General features: G+C 46.1%; 1 protein-coding gene across 1 annotated transcript; it reads right to left on the bottom strand.

Moving 5' to 3' along the window:
- Positions 1–318: 318 nt before the first annotated feature.
- On the bottom strand, positions 319–12,528 carry LOC120036179 (histidine decarboxylase-like). Its single transcript, XM_038982654.1, has 12 exons — positions 12,501–12,528; positions 10,219–10,397; positions 8,430–8,543; positions 7,988–8,110; positions 7,347–7,490; positions 6,891–7,034; positions 6,116–6,182; positions 5,509–5,671; positions 4,375–4,465; positions 3,805–3,903; positions 3,294–3,395; positions 319–1,464 (listed from the first exon to the last, which is right to left on the bottom strand). The coding sequence occupies exons 1-12, from the start codon at positions 12,526–12,528 to the stop codon at positions 319–321; spliced, it is 2,400 nt and encodes a 799-aa protein (XP_038838582.1).
- Between the last annotated feature and the right edge of the window lie 9,710 nt (positions 12,529–22,238).

Raw genomic sequence — 22,238 nt, forward strand, 5'->3', positions numbered from 1 at the left:
TGGCTGTGTCACTTAAAAAATGATATCTGATAAAACTTAATAAATAAAAGACCTCAGAGCTCTGCCATCTCTGCACCCTGAATTCACAAAGGTGTTTGTGGGAAACATTTGGTAGGGAGACTACAGGGTCGTATGCATCGGGCACCAAATGGAAGAAAACGGATTGGACCAAGGTGGGACTACCTCAACTTGTACAATAAGAAACATTCATTTTCATTTTCCATTACAAAACATTTTGCTACGGTGTGCCTAATGAATACGACCCAGGCGCAAACCTTGGCTACAGTAGAGCAGGAAAGTTAGCGGTATCTACTGTAGTCACAGAGGAACAAGACCAACAGCTGAGTCTCCTACACCCAGAGGAGGACCAGGGATTTGGGGAGATCTGAGCTTTGGGGCGATCTGAAGTCCCCTGACAGGGCAGCACACCTGGTAGCGCCCACACTGCACCCACAGGTGGCAGAAACTGGGCAAGCTGTAGAACTTGGTGAGCTTCCTCAGGACCCGTTTTCCCAGCTGGTTGGAATTGGTTGGAGAAGGCCACTCTGGGATCTGAAAGAGGCCTGAGGGGCTTGGGCTGGAGGAGAGACGCCTGAGCTGGGTGTCATTTAGGGGGTGGATGAGGTCTGGGTCTTTATGTCCATGCTGGGAGTCCGTGATAGAGCTAGAGAGAGGCTTAGAAAGGGGGTCAGTGTTATGGCCAAACAGGGGCCCAATGGAACCAGGTAAGGGCTCACTGCTGCAGCTCAGAGAGCGTACTGTCCTCCTTGGCCTGTTCTCAGACCCAGACTTTTCTTTATCCATCCAGAATGGTGGTTGCGGTCTAAATCCAGTCTTATCACTGTCCAAGCGGAGCTGTGGTTGGACCCTCTGAACTCTGAAGGCAGTAGGACAGGGGATCTCCTCAGGGCCGTCTCTGGCTCCTGTCTCTGGGTCCTGGCTGGTCTGTGCCTGGCTGGTCCCTAGCTCTCTGGGTCCTGTCTTGGGGCTGGTCTGTGTCGGGCCGGCCTCTAGCGCTTTGGATCCTGTCTTGGGGCTGGTCTGTGTCGGGCCGGTCTCTTGCATTTTGGGTGTTTTCAGTGGTTCATCCTCTGTGTCACTGATGGCCTTTTCAATCTCCTTTGGTTTCCTAGTCATGAGAGTGGCAGCCATTCCCTCTGCTGCTGCTGTTGTGTGACTCTCCGAATCACTGTTTGTCTCTGACAGCTTCTCAACAGTTTTTCTGACTGGAGACTGCTGCTCCTCCATTTTACTGACCGCCTGTTTTTCGGCCTCCTCGGACAGAAGGTCGGCGGCCATTTTGCGAATGATATTCCAGTCCCTGATGATGTCCTCTGAGGTGGTCAGCTGTGACGTCACGGTGAAGCGGATGATGCGTTTCTTATCGATGTCGGCGGGGACAAGGTACATGGTGCCGGACCGCGTCAGTCGCCGTAGCAACTCCTGAGTCAGGGCATTCCCTTCCTGAGAGAGAGAGAGAGAGGGAGGGAGGATGAGAGAGAGAGAGAGGGAAGGGGGGAGAGAGAGATGTTGGAGACAGAGAGTGGGGGGAGACAGAGAGTGGGGGGAGACAGAGAGAGAGATTTGACAGTTGAGAGAAACCTGTGTTTGGCCCTTTTCTCATTGACGTAAGTTAAGGAGAGGCAGTGCGACAAGATTTCAATTGACATAATATGTAAGTAAGCTCTGTATTTATATCCTAAAATAGGCCCATTTATTTGTGTTCTGAGAAAATGTGAACGTGATCAAATTAAATGTTTTATTCAAACTAGAGTTGGGTTCAATACTTAGGTCCCGAATTCAATCCATTCAGGTTGGAGACAATGCTGCTTTTAATGGCAATGTTCCCACGTTAGCAGAGACCTCATTAAAATGCTGCATATGTAGACTCAACCAGAAATAACCTTTAAGTGGACCATTGTCCAAAGACTGTGATCGGTTTGAATCCCAGCCTTAGAGGTGGGTTGGGCACACCCAGGTTATCCACGTGAAGGAATGATCTCTATCAGTGATCTGCCCTTCACCTTGAGCAGCATAATAAAACACATACCTGTTACCGCACAGGCTTAAACAGACAATGACTGACCTTTGAACTCCTGGCTGTGATAGCAGTTGACCTCTAAGCTGTACATTGCCATGAACAAGCCCTGTCAATCATTATCCAGCTCAGAGCAACAGACTGACTTCTGACCTATACAGTATGTTCACAGGTGACCAGGACATGTAAGAACCAGCTATGTGGACATTGTAGAGACCTATTTCTATACTGTGTTCTGTGTGAGATGGTGAATCCTGTTCAAATGTTCCTCAATGGGAGATGTACAGTATATGATACAACACAACTTTACAACACAACACAACTTTACAATACAATACAACTTTACAATACAACACAACTTTACAATACAACACAACACAATACAATACAACACAACTTTACAATACAACACAACTTTACAATACAATACAACACAATACAATACAACACAACTTTACAATACAACACAACTTTACAATACAATACAACTTTACAACACAATACAACACAACTTTACAATACAACACAACACAACTTTACAACACAATACAACACAACACAACTTTACAACACAATACAACACAACTTTACAATACAATACAACACAACTTTACAATACAACACAACACAACTTTACAATACAACACAACTTTACAATACAACACAACACAACTTTACAATACAATACAACACAACTTTACAATACAATACAACACAACTTTACAATACAATACAACACAACTTTACAATACAACACAACTTTACAACACAATACAACACAACTTTACAATACAACACAACTTTACAATACAACACAACACAACTTTACAATACAATACAACACAACTTTACAACACAACACAACTTTACAATACAATACAACACAACTTTACAACACAATACAACACAACTTTACAATACAATACAACACAACACAGCTTTACAATACAACACAACACAACTTTACAATACAACACAAAACAACTTTACAACACAACACAACTTTACAACACAACACAACTTTACAACACAATACAACACAACTTTACAATACAACACAAAACAACACAATACAACACAACACAACTTTACAACACAACTTTACAACACAATACAACACAACTTTACAACACAATACAACACAACTTTACAAAACAATACAATACAACACAACTTTTCAATACAACACAACTTTACAACACAACTTTACAACACAACACAACACAACTTTACAATACAAGGATAGGCCACATACCTTGAGACAGAAGACCACCAAGCCAAGGTGTCTCTCAGCAGGCATGTCAAAGTTAGGGTCACATCTAACCAGGGACTCCAGTAGCTTAGCCATCTCTACACCCTGAAAACACAAACGTAGAGGTCAGTCACTGTAATGCAGCATCTCAAATTACAGAGGGAGAAAGAAACCGACTGGCAGGCAGGCAGGCAGGCAGGCAGGCAGGCAGACAGACAGACAGACAGACAGACAGACAGGCAGGCAGGCAGGCAGGCAGGCAGGCAGGCAGGCAGGCAGGCAGACAGACAGACAGACAGACAGACAGACAGACAGACAGACAGACAGACAGGCAGGCAGGCAGGCAGGCAGGCAGGCAGGCAGGCAGGCAGGCAGGCAGGCAGACAGACAGACAGACAGACAGACAGACAGGCAGGCAGGCAGGCAGGCAGGCAGGCAGGCAGACAGACAGACAGACAGACAGACAGACAGACAGACAGACAGACAGACAGACAGAGACAGACAGGTTACATACGTGTCTGATGTGTCCCTGAAGGTTCTTCAGACCGAAGGAGCGCATCACGAACCACAGCTTCAGAGAGCGGAACCGTCGACTCAGGGGGATCTGCCAATGCTGACAGACACAGTGGATCAGGATCAAGGTTAACATTCAAATCAACATGAACATCTATAGTAAGATTAAGATCCAGATCAGTTTCCAGATCAGTTTCAAGATCCAGATCAGTTTCAAGATCTGCATGCTTTCCCGACAGTGGTTAATGTTAGGATTTGGGTACATCTGATCCTAGATCTGTGTTTAAAGGCAGAAGTTGGACCAACAATGTTGATGAGTTTATCACGGGAGTATACAAACGGTAGGTAGTGTGTACCGTGAAGTAAATGTTAAAAAGAAAGTCTGCAATTTGGTAGGTAGGTATAGAGCGTGACTCAGTTGGTTGAGCTTGCAGCGCCAGGGTTGTGGGTTCGATTCCCACGGGGGACCAGTACGAAGATAGTAGGAAAAAGTATACACTCACTACTGCAAGTCGCTCTGGATAAGCACGTCTGCTAAATGACTCAAATGTCAAATGTAGGGCGTTTGTACCATGAAGTCGGTGGCTTGGTCTGAGTTTTCGTGTCTGAGGTAGACCGGGTCGACACTGAAGGTTTGTTGGAGCTTGCACTTGTCCTTCACCCTGTTAGGACCAACGACCAAAAACATGTTACTGAATCTCTCTATCCCCAGCTTAGTAACACTGTACATGAAGCCTGAAGGGCTCTCCAGACAGGATGCCATGGGGCTGAGCGGAGTTCGCCAAAATAGAGTCCTATTTTCTCGGGCTGAGTGGCTTTCACGTGCACGAGCAACGACGATCGCTCTACCTGGATAAAATTCTGCCTCCCGCCTAGCTCCAATAAATGATGAATGGGCAACTCCGCCACCGCTTCGTGTCTGGAAAGCCCTTGAGGGTCGTCATAACTCCTCTCTACCCCCCTCTCTCTTTTTAAAACATTTTAATGCAGTGGGCTAAATCAGGGTCACACAATGTTTCTTGGTAGTCTTCAACAGATCTACTTCACACACATGGTTATGGGTTTAAAGACAGAAGACACCTGGACCATGTCAGATATAGAGTTGAAATGCATTACATTTTGAGTTTGTATCCCAATATTACACTTTATATACATTACAGAAGACTGAAATATAACAAAACCATTTGACATAGAATCACCAGATATCCGGCTGTCTTTCTGAAATAATGTTAATTTAATTATTATGAAATATTCCACCCATGAGGCCACTAGAGGGCGTTTTGGTCATTAGACTGCAGGACAGGATGACAACCAGGTCTTCCTCCCTCTTCCTCTCTCCCCTTCCTCTCTCTCTTCCTTTCTCCCTCCCATTCCTCTCTCCCCCCCTTTCTTCCTCTCTCTTCCTCTCTCCCCTTCCTCTCTCTTTCCCGCTCTCCCTCCCATTCCTCTCTCCCTCCCCTTTCTCTCTCCCTCTCTCTCTCCCCTTTCTCTCTCCCTCTCTCCCTCCCCTTCCTCCCTCCCCTTCCTCCCCTCTCTCCCTCCCCTCTCTCTCTCCCTCTCTCCCTCCCCTTCCTCCCCCCTCTCTCTCCATCCCCTTCCTCTCTCCTTCCCTCTCTCCCTCTCTCTCTCTCTCTCTCTCTCTCCCTCCCTCGTTCTCTCGTTCTCTCTCTCTCTCCCTCCCTCCCTCCCCTCCCTTCTCTCTCACCAGAAGGCAGTGCAGTCGAAGTGGACCATCATCCATTTGGAGGGGTTGAACGCGAAGGAGTCAGCGTACTCTATACCCCCCAGAGGTCCTCTCAGCTCAGGGCAGAGGAACGCTGAGCCGGCGTACGCTGCATCCACATGCAGCCACAGACCTTCCTCTGCACCTAGGCCAGGCAGGGGGAGGAATACAAACACGCTTTTCAGAGAATCTGGGGGGCGGTGGGAGTCCGAGTGGAACTTGAACCTGCGACCCTTATCTGTATTCATACAGCGTCTCAGAGTAAGTATAAAGTAGCCTTGTGGGAACCTTGGCTTGCGCGAGCAAGAATGGCTCACAGGAGCAGAGCAACGTCTCAGAGTGCTGATCTAGCATCAGGCCCCCCCCCCCCCCCGCCCCCCCCCCCCCCGTCCCCCGTCCCCCGTCCCCCGTCCCCCTCCGTCCAGTCATGACCAGCGCTGTTACTCTGAGACTCGTTATGAATACGGACCCAGGACGCTGAGATGCTCCAAAGTCATACAAAGGTCACATGTCATACATGTTATGTGTGGTACATGTTGTATGTCGTACAGGTGCGTATAATAATTAGAGGTAGGAGATACAGACGTACACACTGGTCCCAGCTCTGACAGGTCGTCGAAGGCGCACACCCCCGTGGTCCCCAGAGTGGCACACAGCTGAAACAAACATGATCATTGGTTTGGTTACGACCTTGGTTACGACCTTGGTTACGAACTGTTTATGACCTACCATCCCTTTAATATATCCTACCATGACCCACCACCCCCTAATATACCCTACCATGACCTACCATCCCCTTAATATACCCTACCATGACCCACCACCCCCTAATATACCCTACCATGACCTACCATCCCCTTAATATACCCTACCATGACCCACCACCCCCTAATATACCCTACCATGACCTACCATCCCCTTAATATACCCTACCATGACCTACCAGCTCTTAATATACCCTACCATGACCTACCATCCCCTTAATAGACCCTACCATGACCCCCCCCCCCCTAATATACCCTACCATGACCTACCACCCCCTAATATACCCTACCATGACCCACCACCCCCTAATATACCCTACCATGACCTACCACTCCCTAATATACCCTACCATGACCTACCATCCCCTAATATACCCTATCATGACCTACCACCCCCTAATATACCCTCCCATGACCTACCACTCCCTAATATACCATACCATGACCTACCGCCCCCGAATATACCCTACCATGACCTACCACCCGCTAATATACCCTACCATGATCTACCGCCCCCTAATATACGCTACCATGACCTACCGCCCCCTAATATACCCTACCATGACCTACCACCCCCTAATATACCCTACCATGACCTACCATGACAGGTACCAGTCCTCTCCTCCTGTCCTCCTGGATGGCCTGTTTCAGAGTGTCTCCTCTCAGGGAGAAGTGGTCGTCTGGAGGGAGGAACCTGATCTTCACCAGGGAGATCAGACCTGCCTTCTCCACTGAGGAGTGAGCCTGATAGAGGCAGAGAGCAGACGGAGAGATGGACGGACAGACGGACAGACAGACAGGCAGATGGACGGACAGACGGACGGACGGACGGACGGACGGACAGACAGACAGACAGACAGACAGACAGACAGACAGACAGACAGACAGACAGACAGACAGACAGGCAGACAGTCAATCTCTCATTATGCAGAACTCCCTATTTGTGTGTGTGTGTGTGTGTGCGTGTGTGCGTGTGCGTTCGTGCATGCGTGCATGTTTGCAAACGTTGCATATGTGCATGTGTGTGTGTGGGTCCCTAACCCATCCCATCTTGACCTGGTCTGATGCGTAGGCCACCAGTCTGGAGTTGACCACTGAGTCATCCAGGTCTCTGTCTGCTGGATCTGTCCTCTTCAGCTGCTGTATCCTGGCCTTCCTGGCAGCCAGCAGAGCTACCAGACTACTCTCACTCACTGTGCTCTGAGAGGAGAGAGGGATGGGGGGAGAGAGAGGAGGGAGGGATGGGGGGAGAGAGAGGAGGGAGGGAGGAAGGAAGGGGGAGGGAGAGAGAGAGAGGAGAGAGAGGAGGGAGGGAAGGAAGGAAGGAAGGGGGAGGAAAGAAGGAAGGGAGGGAGGGAGGGAGGGAGGGAGGGAGGGAGGGAGGGAGGGAGGGAGGGAGGGAGGGAGGGAGGGAGGGAGGGAGGGAGGGAGGGAGGGAGGGGACAAAGAGGGAGAGAGGGAGGGAGGGAGACAAAGAGGGAGAGAGAAAAGCACTATGTTTATGTGCACTGAAACACCTGAGGGCTCTTATTTACTGCTCTCTGAGAGGAGTAGAGAATGTTATTCCCATTCACCACTAGGTGGTGCTGTGAGAGTACATGTCTACCTGCCTATTCCTCCCCTGGTGCGGTCTAGTTGGTACTGTAAGGTGAGTAGGGTCAGGTATGGTCAGGTGTATCCAGGTGTATCTATCCTACCTGCAGTATTCCTCCCCCGGTGCTGTCTGGGTGGTGATGGAGGAAGAAGGTGGGGAGACCAAGGGCTTTACACAACCAGTCCATCACGTTCATCTCCAGCTCTGTACACGCCGGGCTGGAGGCCTGGACCCAACACAACAACATCATGTCATTCTATCATAAATAGTCATTACATTATAATATCACACGACTATAGGATTTCCTGCAGGAGTGTTCTGTAGCAGATGATTGTATCCAAAGTAACCTCTAGTTAACCCATGGCTCATGTGGGAGAAAAAACTCACAAACTTGATGTCACAGTTAATGTGCTGCCAGGAAATATATATTTTAAAACATGATATTCGAGTCTTTAAACCAAAACTTTAGTTGGATAATTAAGTGAGTTAATTTTGTGTAGTTCCACACAAAGAGTAAATCAAGTTGGATGTGATAAGATAGTTACCCAGGTGAATCCGATGTTGTTGATGGCATCAGCCAACATGTCTCCTAACATAGAGGGCCAGGAGGTCAGGGCTGGGTAGTACGCATGCATGTAGGGGCTCTGCCAGTGGACCACCTGACCAACACACACACACACACACACACACACACACACACACACACACACACACACACACACACACACACACGCAGGCACAAACACACTCCATCATTAGTGCCAGAAAGATACTTTGGGGGACAGAATATCCTTACAACAAGTTACAGTGAACAATCAATGTTTGATCCACCACGGTCCTGGTAACGTCTCATAGTCACTCAGTGAACAATCAATGTTTGATGCACAACGGTCCTGGTAACGTCTCATAGTCACTCGGCAATTGAGGTCCTTGTTATAAACTATCAATTAAGAAAAAATTCTTATTTACAATGATAACCTGTCAAACACATCAATACACACCACGTATCAAATCAAAATCAAATCAAATGTATTTATAAAGCCCTTCTTACATCAGCTGATATCTGTGCTGTACAGAAACCCAGCCTAAAACCCCAAACAGCAAGCAATGCAGGTGTAGAAGCACGGTGGCTAGGAAAAACTCCCTAGAAAGACCAAAACCTAGGAAGAAACCTAGAGAGGAACCATTACATCTATATACACATCTATATACACATCAATTACACTATACACATCTATATACACATCAGTTACACTATACACATCTATATATACATCAATTACACTATACACATCTATATACACATCAGTTATACTATACTGTACACAACTATATACACATCAGTTACACTATACACATCTATATACACATAAATTACACTATACACATCTAAACTCAGCAACAAAAGAAACATCCTCTCACTGTCAACTGCGTTTATTTGTGTGTAAATATTTGTATGAACATAACAAGATTCAACAACTGAGACATAAACTGAACAAGTTCCACAGACATGTGACTAACAGAAATGGAATAATGTGTCCCTGAACAAAGGGGAGGTCAAAATCAAAGTAACAGGTGGTGTGGTGTGGTGGGGCCACCAGCTGCATTAAGTACTGCAGTGCATCTCCTCCTCATGGACTGCACCAGATTTGCCAGTGATGTCTGGTGAGGACCTGCCTTACAACAGGCCTACAAGCCTTCAGTACAGCCACTATTCAGCCTATTGCGGACAGTCTGAGCACTGATGGAGGGATTGTGCATTCCTGGTGTAACTCGGGCAGTTGTTGCCATCCTGTACCTGTCCCGTAGGTGTGATGTTCGGATGTACAGATCCTGTGCAGGTGTTGTGACACGTGGTCTGCACTGCGAGGATGATCAGCTGTCCGTCTTGTCTCCCTGTAGTGCTGTCTTAGGCGTCTCACAGTACGGACATTGCAATTTATTGCCCTGGCCACATCTGCAGTCCTCATGCCTCCTTGCAGCATGCCTAAGGCACATTCACGCAGATGAGCATGGACCCTGGGCATCTTTCTTTTGGTGTTTTTCAGAGTCAGTAGAAAGGCCTCTTTAGTGTCCTAAGTTTTCATAACTGTGACCTTAATAATTGCCTACGGTCTGTAAGCTGTTAGTGTTAACGACCGTTCCAGAGGTGCATGTTCATTAATTGTTTATGGTTCATTGAACAAGCATGGGAAACTGGGAAAGTGTTTAAACCCTTTACAATGAAGATCTGTGAAGTTATTTGGATTTTTACGAATTCTCTTTGAAAGCCAGGGTCCTGAAAAAGGGACGTTTCTTTTTTTGCTGAGTATATAATGTGTGAACATAACGTACCCCAGGCATGATGACCTTCTCTATGTCCCTGAAGATACAGTCCCAGTCCTCCGGGTCAGTGGGGGCGCTGTCTGGCAGCAGCTCTCTCATATAGCCAGGCTTCACCTCTGGGCCTGGGGTCACCTTCCTCTCTCTGATGGTCGTCAGGTACCTAGTGATGTAATCCACCATCTCCTTACCTGGACAACGGACAACACACAACAGTCAGATTACACAATATTAGATAGCATATTATATAGGATATCAATCACAAACAATGTTCAACCACACCTACCTACAATACAAACCATCTACCTACCTACCTACATACAATAACTACCTACAAAACCTACCATCTACCTACATACAATACAAACCATCTACCTACCTACCTACCTACCTACAATAACTACCTACAATACCAACCATCTACCTACCTAAAATACCTGCCTGCAATACCTACCTACAATAACTACCTACAATACCAACCATCTACCTACCTACAATAACAACCATCTACCTACCTACCTACCTACAATAACTACCTACAATACCAACCATCTACCTACCTACAATACCAACCATCTACCTGCCTGCAATACCTACCTACAATAACTACCTAAAATACCTACCTACAATACCTACCTACAATAGCTACCTAAAATACCTGCCTACAATACCAACCATCTACCTACCTACAATACCAACCATCTACCTGCCTACAATACCAACCATCTATCTACCTACAATACCATCTATCTATCTATCTACCTAGAATACCATCTATCTATCTATCTACCTACAATACCATCTATCTATCTATCTACCTACAATACCATCTATCTATCTATCTACCTACAATACCATCTATCTATCTATCTACCTACAATACCATCTATCTATCTATCTACCTACAATACCATCTATCTATCTATCTACCTACAATACCATCTATCTATCTATCTACCTACAATACCATCTATCTATCTATCTATCTATCTATCTATCTATCTATCTATCTATCTATCTATCTATCTATCTATCTATCTATCTATCTATCTATCTCTCTCTCTCTCTCTCTCTCTCTCTCTCTCTCTCCTCTCTCTCTCTCTCTCTCTCTCTCTCTCTCTCTCTCTCTCTCTCTCTCTCTCTCTCTCTCTCTCTCTCTCTCTCTCTCTCTCTCTCTCTACAACAACAACCATCTATCTACCTACAATAATTACCTAAAATAACTACCTACAATAATTACCTAAAATAACTACCTAAAATACCAACCTACAAAAACTACCTAAAATAACTACATACAACACCTACCTACAATAACTACCTACAATAACTACCTACACTAACTACCTACATTAACTACCTACAATAACTACCTACAATAACTACCTACAATAACTACCTACAATAACTACCTACAATAACTACCTACAATAACTACCTACAATAACTACCTACAATAACTACCTACAATAACTACCTACAATAACTACCTACAATAACTACCTACAATAACTACCTACAATAACTACCTACAATAACTACCTACAATAACTACCTACAATAACTACCTACAATAACTACCTACAATAACTACCTACAATAACTACCTACAATAACTACCTACAATACCTACCTACAATAACTACCTACAATAACTACCTACAATAACTACCTACAATAACTACCTACAATACTACCTACAATAACTACCTACAATAACTACCTACAATAACTACTACAATACAATAACTACCTACAATAACTACCTACAATAACTACCTACAATACCTACCTACAATAACTACCTACAATAACTACCTACAATAACTACCTACAATAACTACCTACAATACCTACCTACAATAACTACCTACAATAACTACCTACAATAACTACCTACAATAACTACCTACAATAACTACCTACAATAACTACCTACAATAACTACCTACAATAACTACCTGCAATACCGGCCTACAATAACTACCTACAATAACTACCTACAATAACTACCTACAATAACTACCTACAATAACTACCTACAATAACTACCTACAATAACTACCTACAATACCTACCTACAATAACTACCTACAATAACTCCCTACAATACCTACCTACAATAACTACCTACAATACCTACCTGCAATAACTACCTACAATACCTACCTGCAATAACTACCTACAATAACTACCTGCAATAACTACCTACAATAACTACCTGCAATACCGGCCTACAATCTAAATACATGGTTTTAGCTTTACTCAGCACTATATAGAGAAGAAGCCAAGCTTACCTCTACGATTGTATTCCTCTGCCTGCATCCTTGTAACAATAAAGTTGTCAGCTGAGAGGTGTACAGTAGTGTGTTAGATCAGTGTTTCTCTCTGCTGGTGTTGTGTTGTAGGTTTAGTTAAGAGACAGAGGTACAGACATATATATACAGGGCCACCGATGGAGACCGCCCTAAAGGTACTGACGTAGACTGACATAGAAACTAATGCTCTTCTCTCTACCTTCCCACCTACAGTTAAATAAACATCAAGGGCTGCATCTCATTTCACAATAGATGTCCTCCCTCCACGGGCCCTGGTGCAGTGCACTCCCGCTCTCCCCTTCATGGGTCGATCTGTCTGGGATGAATAGGTAAATGTGATGGTCACGCACACACACACACACACACACACACACACACACACACACACACACACACACACACACACACACACACACACACACACACACACACACACACACACACACACACACACGCGCGTACGCACACACACACACACACAAAGCTGTTTTGAAAGTAAATTCAACTTTCGTTAACTCCTCATTTTCCCTCTGTGAACTAAATAAACTAACATGATACACTAATGTTTGAAGAGAATAATGTCATCTAGGTAAAGAAACCTGGTATTACACGATTTAACAGGACAGAACTCTACTTCATGGAATCACTGACAAATGCTTCCCATGACACATCACACCGGATGTGGCTTGTGTTTTGAGTATCTCTGACTGACGTAGGCATAGATGTGCATCCCAAAGGGCACCCTTTACCCTATATAGCCCTATAGGCCCTGGTCTAAAGTAGTGCCCTGTAAAGGAGATAGGGCTCCATCTGGGACACAGCCAGGTCTAGGATGTCTTACTCAATGAACCAGCAGATGTTATCATATGCAGATGTTATCTTATGTAGATGTTATCATATGCAGATGTTATCATATGCAGATGTTATCATATGCAGATGCTATCATATGCAGATGCTATCATATGCAGATGTTATCATATGCAGATGTTATCATATGCAGATGTTACCATATGCAGATGTTATCATATGCAGATGTTATCTTATGTAGATGTTATCATATGCAGATGTTATCATATGCAGATGTTATCATATGCAGATGTTATCATATGCAGATGTTATCTTATGCAGATGTTATCGTATGCAGATGTTATCGTATGCAGGATGTCCTGCAGTATCAAACTATTTGTCACATGTGCCGAATACAACAGGTGTAGTAGACCTTACCGTGAAATGCTTACTTACAAGCTCTTAACCCACAATGCAGTTCAAGAAATAGAGTTAAGAAAATATTTACTAAATAAACGAAAGTACATTTTTCAAATAAAAAGTAACAATAACGAGGCTATATAGTAGATACAGTAGGTCCTGGATGTCAGGAAGCTTGGCCCAAGTGATGTATTGGGTCATATTCACTACCATCTGTAGCGCTTTAAGGTTAGATGCCGAGCAATTGCCATACCAGGCGGTGATGCAACCGGTCAGGATGCTCTCGATGGTGCAGCTGTAGAACTTTTTGAGGATCTGGGGACCTATGCCAAATCTTTTCAGTCTCCTGAGGGGGAAAAGGTATTGTCGTGCCCACTTCACGACTGTCTTGGTGTGTTTGGACCATGATAGTTTGTTGGTGATGTGGACAGGGAGTACAGGAGGGGTGTCACGCCCTGACCTTAGAGAGCTTTTTATGTCTCTATTTTGGTTTGGTCAGGGTGTGATTTGGGTGGGCATTTTTGGGGGGGGGGGCACACGGGAAGATTGGCGGAGTCAGGTTATAGACCTGAGCCACCCCCCCTGTGCTTACCGTGGGGAGAGAGTGACTAGTCAGGCACCAGGTTATGCGTCTCTGCGCCGTGTGTCTCCAGTGCACTCTCATAACCCGGTGCGCTCTCTGCAAGCTCCCCGCAGTTGCCGTGCTAGAGTTGGCATTCAGCCAGGAGGGATTGTGCCGGCTCAGCGCTCCTGGTCTCCGGTGCGTCTCTTCTGCCCGGGTTATCCTGCGCCAGCTCTACGCACGGTATCCCCAGTTCGCCAGGAGGACCCAGTGCGGCCTGTTCCAGCTTCCCGCACGTGCCGGGCTAAAGTGGGCATGCAGCCAAAAGGAGAGGTGCACGTGTTAAGCATCAGATCTCCAGTGCTCCCCCACAGCCCGGTTCATCCTGTGCCTGCTCCCAGAACCAGGCCTCCTGTATGTCTCCCCAGCCTGGTGGGCCCTGTGGCAGTCCCACGCACCAGGCTGTCTATACGTCTCCTCCCATCAGTGAGGATCCACAGTCCGGGGCCCGCAACGAGGGTCGCCAGTCCGGGCCCGCTACGAGGGTCCCCAGTCCGGGGCCCGCAACGAGGGTCCCCAGTCCGCGGCCCGCAACGAGGGTCCCCAGTCCAGGGTCGGCGACGGGGGTCCCCGCACCAGAGGCGCCACCAAAGTGGGGTGAGCCAGAGGTGGAGCGGGGTCTACGTCCCGCACCAGAGCCGCCACCGCGGATAGATGCCCACCCAGACCCTCCCCTATAGGTTCAGGTTTTGAGGCCGGAGTCCGCACCTTTGGGGGGGGGGGGGGGGGGGGGGGGGGTACTGTCACGCACTGACCTTAGAGAGCTTTTTATGTCTCTATTTTGGTTTGGTCAGGGTGTGATTTGAGTGGGCATTCTATGTTCTATTTTCTATGTTTTTGTATTTCTTTGTTTTGGCCGGGTATTGTTCGCGTCTGGGCTTCCCTTTGTAGTCTATAATAGTTTGCAAGCCCTGTCACGTCCGACGAGCGTCAGAGCCGGTGTAGTAGGATTCAATATTAGTCCTGTATTGACGCTTTGCCTGTTTGATGGTTCGTCTGAGGGGATAGCGGGATTTTTTATAAGCGTCCGGATTAGTGTCCAGCTCCTGGAAAGCGGCAGCTGTAGCCTTTAGCTCAGTTCGGATGTTGCCTGTAATCCATGGTTTCTGGTTGGGATATGGGCGTACGGTCACTGTGGGGACGACGTCATCGATGCACTTTTTGATGAAGCCGGTGACTGAGGAGGTATACTCCTCAATGCCATTGGATGAATCCCGGAACATATTCCAGTCTGTACTAGCAAAACAGTCCTGTAGTGTCTGACCACTTCCGAGTTGAGCGAGTCACTGGTACTTCCTGCTTTAGTTTTTGCTTGTAAGCAGGAATCAGGAGGACAGAATTATAGTCAGATTTGCCAAATGGAGGGCGAGGGAGAGCTTTGTGTGGAGTAAAGGTGGTCTAGAGTTTTTTTTCTCCTCTGGTTGCACATGTGCCATACTGGTAGAAATGAGGTAAAATGGATTTAAGTTTGCCTGCATTAAAGTCCCCGGCCACTAGGAGGGCCGCTTCTGGATGAGCATTTTCTTGTTTGTTTATGGCCTTATACAGCTTGTTGAGTTCGGTCTTAATGCCAGCATCGGTTTGTGGTGGTAAATAAATGGCTACAAATAATATAGATGATAACTCTCTTGGTAGATAGTGTGTTCTACAGCTTATCATGAGATACTCTACCTCAGGCGAGCAATACCTCAAGACTTCTTTAATATTAGTCATCGTGCATCAGCAGTTATTGACAAATAGACACACCACCCCGCCCCTCATCTTACCAGACATAGCTGCTCTGTCCTGCCGATACACGGAAAACACAGCCAGCTCTATATTATCCGTGTCGTCGTTCAGCCACGACTGGGTAAAACATAAGATATTACAGTCTGTCCCGTTGGTTGGCTAGTCTCGACCGTAGATCATCGAGTTTGTTTTCCAGTGATTGCACGTTGGCCAATAGAACCGATGGTAGTGGCGATTTACTCACTCACCTCTGAATCCTCACAAGGCGTTCCGACCTTCTCCCTCTGTATCTCCGCCTTTTCTTCATGCGAATGACAGGGATTTGTCCCTGGTCTCCGGAAAGTAGTATATCCTCTGCGTCGGACTCATTAAAGAAAAAATCTTCGTCCACCTTACGATAAACCTCCCAATGACAGATGAATGAGATGGAATAACTCTTATGACATAATCTCTATTTCTCCATTTGTATTGGAAGAGTATCCCCACTCCATCGGTACTTTGGAAAGCATCAGCTGTTCAGTTACTCTGATTACCTTTTAATGTATAAAATGAAGAGGATGAAGAAGGAAACGTAGGTCCTCCTGTGTCAACAAAATATTTGACATTGTTTTCCCATTTGAACTTTTCTGTGCTTTTAAATGGTTGAAAGTACAGTGATAGACATTTGGGTGACAACTAAATTTAAAAGAAATCTGACATTGTTTTTCCACTGGAATTTGGTATGTTTTTAGATGGTTGAAAGCATAGTGACAACACATTGGAAATTGAACTAACTTTTGTCTGTCTTTTTGAGTAGGTGAATATAAGTTGTAATCTCATTTATCAACGTCTCAACCAAATATTACCCCAGTTATTCACATTGAAATGACGTTCTGTACCCAGTGGGCTGTGACTTCCAGGAAGATTTTCAACACCTAACTCCAACATTTCTCAACGTTGTCACCATCATTGTAAAGCCCTAGTTATTGTGTCGATTTGACAAAGTCACTTCTGAAGACTATTATTTATTTCATGTGATTAGTGATTCACTTTAAGAAAAGAAAAAAAAGGTCCCTCATTTTAAGGTAACGTGAACTGAACTCTCCTTTTAAAATAGTAAAACTATTATTTTTAAAATATATTTTTCTAAAGAAACATTGAACATCTAATCAGTCAAATCACAGTGTAAAACAGGTGAGCTGCTTTTTGGCCATCTTTTGGTGGAAAACTGAGCGGGTCGAGCACAACACGTCAACCCTGTTACCCAACACGTCAACCCTGTTACCCAACACGTCAACACTGTTACCCAACACGTCAACCCTGTTACCCAACACTCAAACCCTGTTACCCAACACGTCAACACTGTTACCCAACACGTCAACCCTATTACCCAACACTCAAACCCTGTTACCCAACACGGCAACTCTGTTACCCAACACGGCAACCCTGTTACTCCTCACGTCAACTCTGTTACCCAACAATCAAACCCTGTTACTCCTCATGTCAACTCTGTTACCCAAAACACAAACCCTGTTACTCAACACGTCAACCCTGTTACCCAACACTCAAACCCTGTTACCCAACACGTCAACCCTGTTACCCAACACGTCAACCCTGTTACCCAACACGTCAACCCTGTTACCCAACACGTCAACACTGTTACCCAACACGTCAACCCTGTTACCCAACACTCAAACCCTGTTACCCAACACGTCAACACTGTTACCCAACACGTCAACCCTATTACCCAACACTCAAACCCTGTTACCCAACACAGCAACTCTGTTACCCAACACGGCAACCCTGTTACTCCTCACGTCAACTCTGTTACCCAACAATCAAACCCTGTTACTCCTCATGTCAACTCTGTTACCCAACACACAAACCCTGTTACTCAACACATCAACTCTGTTACTCAACACATCAACTCTGTTACCCAACAATCAAACCCTGTTACTCCTCATGTCAACTCTGTTACCCAACACGTCAACCCTGTTACTCAACACATCAACCCTGTTACCCAACACGTCAACCCTGTTACCCAAAACTTCAACTCTGTTACCCAACACGGCAACCCTGTTACTCCTCACGTCAACTCTGTTACCCAACAATCAAACCCTGTTACTCCTCATGTCAACTCTGTTACCCAACACACAAACCCTGTTACTCAACACATCAACCCTGTTACCCAACACTCAAACCCTGTTACCCAACACGTCAACCCTGTTACCCAACACGTCAACTCTGTTACCCAACACGGCAACCCTGTTACTCCTCACGTCAACTCTGTTACCCAACACACAAACCCTGTTACTCAAAACATCAACCCTGTTACCCAACACTCAAACCCTGTTACCCAACACGTCAACCCTGTTACCCAACACGTCAACCCTGTTACCCAACACTCAAACCCTGTTACCCAACACACAAACCCTGTTACTCAACACGTCAACCCTGTTACTCAACACATCAACCCTGTTACCCAACACTTCAACTCTGTTACTCAACACGTCAACCCTGTTACCCAACACGTCAACTCTGTTACCCAACACTCAAACCCTGTTACCCAACACGTCAACCCTGTTACCCAACACGTCAACCCTGTTACCCAACACGTCAACTCTGTTACTCAACACGTCAACCCTGTTACCCAACACGTCAACCCTGTTATCCAACACGTCAACCCTGTTACCCAACACGTCAACTCTGTTACTCAACACGTCAACCCTGTTACCCAACACGTCAACTCTGTTACCCAACACGTCAACCCTGTTACCCAACACGTCAACCCTGTTACTCCTCATGTCAACTCTGTTACCCAACACGTCAACCCTGTTACCCAACACTCAAACCCTGTTACTCAACACGTCAACCCTGTTACCCAACACGTCAACTCTGTTACCCAACACGTCAACCCTGTTACCCAACACGTCAACCCTGTTACCCAACACGTCAACCCTGTTACTCCTCATGTCAACTCTGTTACCCAACAATCAAACCCTGTTACTCCTCACGTCAACCCTGTTACCCAACACGTCAACTCTGTTACTCAACACGTCAACTCTGTTACTCAACACGTCAACCATGTTACCCAACACGTCAACTCTGTTACTCAACACGTCAACCATGTTACCCAACACGTCAAACCTGTTACTCCTCACGTCAACCCTGTTACCCAACACGTCAACTCTGTTACCCAACACACAAACCCTGTTACCCAACACGTCAACTCTGTTACTCAACACGTCAAACATGATACCCAACACACAAACCCTGTTACCCAACACGTCAACCCTGTTACCCAACACGTCAACTCTGTTACCCAACACGTCAACCCTGTTATCCAACACGTCAACCCTGTTATCCAACACGTCAACCCTGTTACCCAACACGTCAACTCTGTTACTCAACACGTCAACCCTGTTACCCAACATGTCAAACCTGTTACTCCTCACGCCAACCCTGTTACCCAACACGTCGAACCCTGTTACCCAACACGTCGACTCTGTTACCCAACACGTCAACCCTGTTATCCAACACGTTAACCCTGTTACCCAACATGTCAACTCTGTCACTCAACACGTCAACCCTGTTATCCAACACGTCAACCCTGTTACCCAACACGTCAACCCTGTTACCCAACACTCAAACCCTGTTACCCAACACTCAAACCCTGTTACCCAACACGTCAACCCTGTTACTCCTCACGTCAACCCTGTTACCCAACACGTCAACCCTGTTACTCCTCATGTCAACTCTGTTACCCAACACACAAACCCTGTTACTCAACACGTCAACCCTGTTACCCAACACGTCAACCCTGTTACCCAACACATCAACTCTGTTACTCAACACGTCAACCCTGTTACCCAACACGTCAATTCTGTTACCCAACACGTCAACCCTGTTACCCAACACGTCAACACTGTTACCCAACACATCAACTCTGTTACTCAACACGTCAACCCTGTTACCCAACACGTCAACCCTGTTACCCAACACATCAACTCTGTTACCCAACACGTCAACCCTGTTATCCAACACGTCAACCCTGTTACCCAACACGTCAACCCTGTTACCCAACACGTCAACCCTGTTACCCAACACTCAAACCCTGTTACCCAACACGTCAACCCTGTTACTCCTCACGTCAACCCTGTTACCCAACACGTCAACCCTGTTACTCCTCATGTCAACTCTGTTACCCAACACACAAACCCTGTTACTCAACACGTCAACCCTGTTACCCAACACGTCAACCCTGTTACCCAACACATCAACTCTGTTACTCAACACGTCAACCCTGTTACCCAACATGTCAACCCTGTTATCCAACACGTCAACCCTGTTACCCAACACATCAACCCTGTTACCCAACACGTCAACCCTGTTACTCCTCATGTCAACTCTGTTACCCAACACACAAACCCTGTTACTCAACACGTCAACCCTGTTACCCAACACGTTAACCCTGTTACCCAACACGTCAACCCTGTTACTCCTCATGTCAACTCTGTTACCCAACACACAAACCCTGTTACTCAACACGTCAACCCTGTTACTCAACACACAAACCCTGTTACTCAACACGTCGACCCTGTTACCCAACACGTCAACCCTGTTACCCAACACGTCAACCCTGTTACCCAACACGTCAACCCTGTTACTCCTCATGTCAACTCTGTTACCCAACACTCAAACCCTGTTACCCAACACGTCAACTCTGTTACCCAACACGTGTACCCTGTTAACCAACACGTCAACTCTGTTATCCAACACGTCAACTATGTTACTCAACACGTCAAACCTGTTACCCAACACGTCAACCCTGTTAACCAACACGTCAACTCTGTTATCCAACACGTCAACTATGTTACTCAACACGTCAACCATGTTACCCAACACGTCAACTCTGTTACCCAACACGTCAACCCTGTTATCCAACACGTCAACTCTGTTACCCAACACGTCAAACCTGTTACTCCTCACGTCAACCCTGTTACCCAACACGCCAACCCTGTTACTCCTCACGTCAACTCTGTTACCCAACACTCAAACCCTGCTACCCAACACGTCAACCCTGTTACTCCTCACGTCAACCCTGTTACTCCTCATGTCAACTCTGTTACCCAACACGTCAACCCTGTTATCCAACACGTCAACCCTGTTACCCAACACGTCGACCCTGTTACTCAACACACAAACCCTGTTACTCAACACGTCGACCCTGTTACTCAACACGTCAACCCTGTTACTCAACACGTCAACCCTGTTACTCAACACACAAACCCTGTTACTCAACACGTCGACCCTGTTACTCAACACGTCGACCCTGTTACCCAACACGTCAACCCTGTTACTCAACACACAAACCCTGTTACTCAACACGTCAACTCTGTTACCCAACACGTCAACCCTGTTACCCAACACGTCAACCCTGTTACTCCTCATGTCAACTCTGTTACCCAACACAAAAACCCTATTACTCAACACGTCAACCCTGTTACCCAACACGTCAACGCTGTTACCCAACACATCAACTCTGTTACTCAACACGTCAACTATGTTACTCAACACGTCAACTCTGTTACTCAACACGTCAACCCTGTTACCCAACACGTCAACTCTGTTACCCAACACGTCAACCCTGTTACCTAACACGTCAACCCTGTTACCCAACACGTCAACTCTGTTACTCAACACGTCAACCCTGTTACCTAACACGTCGACCCTGTTACCCAACACGTCAACCATGTTACCCAACACGTCAACTCTGTTACCCAACACGTCAACCCTGTTAACCAACACGTCAACCCTGTTATCCAACACGTCAACTATGTTACTCAACACGTCAACCATGTTACCCAACACGTCAACTCTGTTACCCAACACGTCAACCCTGTTACCCAACACGTCAACCCTGTTACTCCTCACGTCAACCCTGTTACTCAACACGTCAACCCTGTTACCCAACACGTCAACCCTGTTACTCCTCACGTCAACCCTGTTACTCAACACGTCAACCCTGTTACTCAACACGTCAACCCTGTTATCCAACACGTCAACTATGTTACTCAACACGTCAACCATGTTACCCAACACGTCAACTCTGTTACCCAACACGTCAACCCTGTTACCCAACACGTCAACCCTGTTACTCCTCACGTCAACCCTGTTACTCA

Source organism: Salvelinus namaycush, unplaced genomic scaffold, assembly GCF_016432855.1.
Source record: "Salvelinus namaycush isolate Seneca unplaced genomic scaffold, SaNama_1.0 Scaffold123, whole genome shotgun sequence".
Lineage (NCBI taxonomy): Eukaryota > Metazoa > Chordata > Actinopteri > Salmoniformes > Salmonidae > Salvelinus > Salvelinus namaycush.

Bases quoted from the DNA above. Each gene is read 5' to 3' on its own strand.
- LOC120036179 (XM_038982654.1), bottom strand. From the start codon at position 12,528: ATGCAGGCAGAGGAATACAATCGTAGAG. The intron at 5,672-6,115 runs GTACGTCTGTAT...TGCCTGGCCTAG, and splicing joins GTCAGAGCTGGGACCAGTGT to GTGCAGAGGAAGGTCTGTGG. The intron at 1,465-3,293 runs GTATGTGGCCTA...TCTCTCTCTCAG, and splicing joins TGGTGGTCTTCTGTCTCAAG to GAAGGGAATGCCCTGACTCA.